General features: G+C 36.5%; 1 protein-coding gene across 2 annotated transcripts in view; it reads left to right on the plus strand.

Moving 5' to 3' along the window:
* LOC138060712 (sodium-independent sulfate anion transporter-like) overlaps positions 1–5,946 on the plus strand; it is a 13,950-nt gene extending 8,004 nt beyond the window's left edge. For both annotated transcript variants that reach the window (XM_068906568.1, XM_068906567.1), the window contains exons 2-4: positions 1–99; positions 3,236–3,524; positions 4,400–5,946. The exon at positions 1–99 is cut by the window's left edge and continues 723 nt beyond it. In XM_068906568.1, coding sequence (XP_068762669.1) covers positions 1–99; positions 3,236–3,524; positions 4,400–5,031 — 1,020 coding nt within the window. In that variant the 3' untranslated portion in view covers positions 5,032–5,946. The remainder of the gene's footprint in view (positions 100–3,235; positions 3,525–4,399) is intronic.
* The last annotated feature ends 539 nt before the right edge of the window (positions 5,947–6,485 follow it).

The raw sequence follows: 6,485 nt of genomic DNA on the forward strand, positions 1-6,485 counted from the left end.
TTTATGGCGGCTGCAATTTCTTCGGTCGTCTACAGTCATGGTCATAAAGACATTTTCAGTTTGCCAGGGCGTATAGAACCAGGCTTGCCGCCTGTACAGGTATTGTATAATTTGTGTCTTGTGATCGCTTTTTCTTGTAAGCTTATATTTTTCTTTCAATGACACGTGGAACCTCTTAACCGTTTATTGCATTTAAGCTTACGTACTTTGCATAAATTTCGGCGGTAAAAATAGTGAGTTTTTTTATTGACACCAATCAAATCCCTTGTATTTTTTGTGACAAAAACTCTCATCAGGGTAAGAGATTCAAGCAAAATTCGCTTTATTGCGAGTCTTTCCTAGCATTTTCTTAAAATTTTTATCGGCGCGTGGTAATTCCATGGCAATTTCGTATGATGTTCACGTGTTTTTATTCAGGCTTTTTAATTATGCTAATTTCATAGCATCATCAACGGTTGTTAGGCTTACAGTTGTACTCGTTATTTTTAGTCATGTATGATGGCAGGCTTAAAATTCCAATAAACTAAATGTATACATATATATTTCGAGATGAGGACGACTTATGAATTTACTCGCATGATACACGGACGAGTCATCCAAACTTCCGCATTTTGAGGAAAAAAGCAAACACGTGGAAGCTTTACGAATTTAACTTGAAGCACGAACTTTTAATACTCACATGTTAAAGGGCTAACAATTTCATGGGGTTCAAATCAGTTTTTTGTTTTATTAAATTAGGAAGTCATAGTTCCAATGAACAACTCGCGCAAAAAGTTTAGGGGCTCTCAAGATTATTCGAATGAGATCATATCACCCTATTGGATACTAAAGGTGTCGAGCTATGGGTTGATATTTGTTTTTTAGGTTTGTTCGGAAAGCTTTACAAAAAAAGAAACTAAATCGGCTAATATTGTGGACAGAACTAAAAGTACGACCACCTTGTCATTTCAATTATAGATTTTGAGTCAGACCTATAATAGAAGTAGAAGTACTTGTACATGAAAGACGCATAATATATTTCATGTAGTATTTCTCACATTACTCGCTTTTTAAAAATGATAGTAGGCTGTAGTAGTAGTAGTAGTAGTAGTAGTAGTAGTAGTAGTAGTAGTAGTAGTAGTAGTAGTAGTAGTAGTAGTAGTAGTAGTAGTAGTAGTATAGTATAGTAGTAGTATAGTAGTTTTAATCCTCTGGTCATAGTCATTTTCCTATTTTTCAACTTTGTGAGTTTGTTGCTCTGTCGTAAGAGATTACTTATTTTCAGTCGAGTACTGGGTGTGGTCACCCAATATCCCAAGCCAAAGGCTTATGTTCAAAGTGTATGCCTGATACAATTTCTTAATGAGTTGTCTGCTGCCCACCTGTCAAGAGTGATGTTATCATGCATGTGTCATGCTGTAAATGTGAGCAAATCAGATTTTACTGGAAATTACCTGCACGTTGTAATTCAAGGAAAAACACGGTGAAAACAAAATAGAACTCTAGCTGGAATGTCTGTGAAGTCAGACTTTATCCTACAATCAAAGCTATTTCTGCAAATCTTGCTTGACAGTTGGTGCGGTTACTCTGTTCAAACCATCAGGGAACAAAGAATTTTGAGGTAAAATTGCAGAAAAAGCCAAATCCTTCATCTTATCATCAGGCGCAATCAACAGTACAATGAACTTTAAATTTGCATATTTGAGATGTTAATAAAATATGCTAATATGAGGAAAATGTCTAGTTTTCCGGCAGCAGCTACTCAACTATAATTTTGTAAGAGGTGCTAGGGGGGTACTTTCTATTAAAGGACTAATGGGGCTGTGCCACTGGATGGGGTCATATTTTTATGACTGCCAGATTAACTATAATTGGGTTGCATTTTCAACAGAGTTCCCGACATAGTTATGAGAATGGGGTGGCAAATGGACCTTATCGGAGTTGAGCCTGCAGGCACACTTTCTTTTGTTTAAAACTACATGCAGAAGAGGCTTAAGGGTCAATTCAATATAAAATGACCCCTTAGCCTCGTTTATGTGGCAAAACTGCTGATAACTCTGATAAGGGCTATTGTCAAGATTTTAGAGGATGGAAATTTCTGGCTAGTGGGATTTAAAAATGGAAAGATTCACAGTGAAAAAAAGTTGTTACAGAAAGAACTGTAGCACTGTTGATTTAATATTTACATTAGTCACATTACATTACAGTACATTTTGAAATTACAGTTAAAAGGCTTTATGTAAGGTTTATGCATAAACAGAAAGTGACTAAGTTGGGGTTGCTAAAATCACATTTACCCAAAAGTTACTAATATAGTGGCCATAAAGTAGACTATTAAGGGGTAGGGGTTCTGTGAGGCCAATTGAGCCCCCCCCCCCCCCCGCATAAGAAGTGTGTCACTAAACCATTGTTCAGCGCTTCCATAAGAATGTCAAATTTCTCTGTCAAGCTCGGCTGATTCCCTGAATGTGGCAGCCCTAAAGTTCTATTTGGTTCTTCTTGGATTAACAACTTGTTGCTTCCGAATATATTCCAAAGAACTTATCACAACTACAAACGTTTTTGAGTCAGTGGAAGTGGAAGGATGCATTTTTTTCTAGAATGTTAGGGACTGTAAATAACACTATTGCCAAATCCCGTAGGAAGTACAACTGTAATGTCTTCTTTTACACAAACCATTCTTTGGATGCATTCTCTCTGCTCTTCCTTCAACAATTTTTGAAAAAAAAAACTGAAGTTGAAGCAAAGGCAGCTGTATTTAAACTGAGCCCAAACATCATTCCTGTTTTTTTTTTTTTCCAATTCTGTAACCAATCAGAGCAAGGCTCCAAGAGCTCTATTGTTTTTCGGCCAATCAGAATAAAGTTCAGATTCTGGATTATGTGCAGACAACTCGTTAAGAAATTGTATCAGGCGTACCTTTTTGCGCCCTGTCTAAAGAAAAGTACACCTGATTTCTCATTTGCAGAGGTTCTTGACCTAGATTGTCTACCATAGTGCTAACCTTTGAGCTTTTTCAGTAATCATCAGTGTCTGTCAATATCTGTTTATACCTCTTTGTCATTCAATTAATATTAATAACAATAATTATTGTTCCAACCCCTGAAGTGAAAAAAGCCTTCAGATGTGGCATCAGTGATATCTTCACTATCTTAGATGCACTCTTACAATTTCTTCTGTTGATGTTAAAACAGTTATCTTAGCATTGAATAATGAGAGGCAACTAAAACTTGTTAATGTTTTCTTTTTACCACAGGCACCTGCCCTCAGCTTTAAAGTCCATAACACCACAGTGTCTGCATCTCAGGTGCTTAGCAATCTTGGACCTGGACTGGTTGTTGTTCCCCTCATTGGCTTTCTTGAGAGTATTGCAATTGCCAAAGCCTTTGCACGGAAGAATCGTTACACCGTTGATGCCAGTCAAGAGTTAATCGCACTTGGTATTGCTAACTGCCTGGGCTCATTTGTTTCGTCTTATCCAGTCACTGGAAGTTTCTCAAGGACAGCTGTAAACGCTCAAAGTGGGGTGGCCACACCTGCTGGAGGTAAAAGAAAATTCATTATTAGATAATATGCACAGTACAATTGGTCGATTTTTTCAGGCTTTGTACTAAAATATTGCCCTCTTGACTTCAAGGTGTGCTTTCCCATGCAATCTGATTACCATAAGATTTACAAAATGACTTGCCAATGTATCTTTTCTCAGACCATACTATTAGTCAGACCTTTTGTTTTTTCCAGGTCAATTTATTGCCAGAGGGCAAACAATTAAATTTAAAAAACATGGGCTATAACTTGGTTAGTTAGATGTGTTTATTACAGTAAACAGTGTAACTGCAGTAGCCAGCTACTTTTGCCAACCACATCCCTCAAGCCTGTTATAAAATACTTATATTACCACACATCAATGAAACCTGTTTTCATGTATCATTTGCTGTTGCCATCACTTGGACATAACCTGAATCCTGAGCATCAGGTGATCAGGCATTGGTGAACTGTGGTTTGGTGAGTTCAAACTCTGGCTTAGCCAATGCTCAGGTTCTTTTAAATAACTAAGGAAAGAAGTGTCACCTTGGCAATGACATCGGCATTGTTCATAACCCTGTGAGACATTAAATAAGCCGTATGCTGGGGTAGTGTTCACATAGAGTTGGACACGGAGTTGTTGTGGTATATCATGGTTGCGAGGGCAAATGCTCAGAGTCAGATGCGAAGTACAACAAGTACTCGATGATCTGAAGGTAAATAAGCCGTGATTACGGTGATATGAAATTACAAAGAGAGGCATTAAATCAACTTAAGTCAAAATCTCTCTCTTCCTACTTGTTTCTAATTTATTTGTTTGAAAAACTTTACCAGTTAAATATTTGCAGACATTCACATGCAGTCATTTCTAAACTATTATTCGCTTTTTGTTTAGGAATTTTCACGGGAGCTGTTGTTTTGCTGGCCCTTGGTGTTCTCACTCCATCCTTCAAGTACATTCCAAAGGCATCTCTTGCTGCCCTGATCATGTCATCTGTAGTAACCATGATAGAGTATCACATACTTCCAAATATCTGGAAAGTGCGCCGACTTGATTTAATACCCCTGGCTGTCACGTTTTTTGGTTGTTTCTACGACATTGAGATTGGAATTTTAACAGGCATAGGTATTGCATTGTGCATTCTTCTGTACCGCATAGTTTGGCCTCAAGTGTCCCAAACAAACTGTGGAAATTATATTCTGTTGAAGGTGCAAGGCAATCTCAGTTATCCTGGAATTGAACATGTTAGCAATGAGATTCAAAAGGCTTCAAACACTGATCCTTCTCCACCTGGGATTGTGGTTGACCTTTCAGTGGTAACAAGCATTGATTTTACAGTCACACAAGCACTTCTTACTGTACTTGAAGAGATGAACAATAAAGCAATCCTAGTTTTTTTCTTTGGTGTTCAAGATGATGTGCGGGACATGATGATCCGGTCAGGAATTGACCCTGGAATTATAAATCAAGGAGAACAGCATGTTGTAGATACAATTAACTCACTAGATGTAGTTTTACAAAATTAGACTTTCCTGTTTCTCCAGAAGAAAAAACTCGCTTTGTTCTTGCATTTCAAAATCACATTTTTCGTAGGTTAGGGTATAACTGTTGGAGATTAATGAATGAAAATGAAATTTTTCATGTCTCTGTTTTGAATGGTTGAAGCAAGATAAATTACCTCACAAGGTGGCATTTTCAGACACTTTTCTACCAAACACACTTGCATAATCTATTTATGCAAAGTTTGAGCTGAAAAAGTAGAGTGCTTCATAAAATAGTGAAGTTAGTGTGAAATGTTGTGAGCCTCCTGCTATTGTTCAAAATTGTCATCTGCTGATTCAACATTCCAATTAAAATTAATCATTAATTTTATTAAGCTCAGTTAAAGGAAAATACAATGTAAGATATTAGAAAAGCATATTTTTTTCCAATTTTACTGCCTTCTAAATGTAGAAATTTATTTTGTGTCAAGAGCTGGTGTTTTGTAGCTCATGAAAGTAGATCTTTGACTCATTTCTTCAATATTTTCCTACAAAGCAATCAACTTTGTCTGGTAAATTAACAGTTATTAGCGTGGAGGATTTCCTTTGGAGGAACTTTTTATTAATATAGGTTGTGGTTACAGATATAACAATAAATAATATATAAAAATTCAGGGTGAGTGTTTGCAGTTTCCCAAACAGCAATAATCAAGATAGGAATACAAATTTTGGAATTGAGATAAAAAAAATTTTTGATGAAAATGAACCATTATTTTGACAAAAACTGGGCTTGGTCGTTTAAGGGGTAGATAGCACAATAAATTATAGTAGCTGATTTGAAAACTAGTTCTTGTACTAAATAATACTTGGCCTTGTTGAACAGTTAAATCAGATCACTATGTTATATAAGGTGTGTTTAGCTAAATGAATATATGAATAAAAGACTTTTTTATTTTGGGATATCAGTGTGAAATAAATGTGCGATGGTAAGTTTAAGTGATATTCAAAGAACAACTGAATTTGTTGGATTTCGTAATAAGACGTACATTTTATTTTATTTTATCGCTGAAAACACGAGTAATGCATCAATTTTCCCACCATTGAGTATGAAGCTTCTCAAATCATACATTTTAGGCAGAACTGGTGACCCCTGTGTCACCATGGGTTGCCTAATTTGATGATAGCAGTGTAGTGGTAAGCAGTGGAATGTCCAATGAGTACAATCTCACCATGAGATCTGACAACACCCAAGTAAAGTGGGATGATTGCTTTGTACGTCTGCTTGTTGAGAGTTGCAAAGAACTCAATCACCTTCCCAAGAAAGGCAAAGTCACCAAAAAATATATTTTTGACGAAGTTGGTTGTCATGTCAACAAAATTGCTACTGTTCAAGTTACTGAGGAGCGATGTCAACAAAAATGCTTGAAATTAGAGCAGAAACACAAAGACGTCAAGGATAACAACTGGCAAACTGCTTTTTCATCTCGTTTTTAGTAGGT

This window comes from Montipora capricornis, chromosome 8 (assembly GCF_036669925.1).
Source record: "Montipora capricornis isolate CH-2021 chromosome 8, ASM3666992v2, whole genome shotgun sequence".
Lineage (NCBI taxonomy): Eukaryota > Metazoa > Cnidaria > Anthozoa > Scleractinia > Acroporidae > Montipora > Montipora capricornis.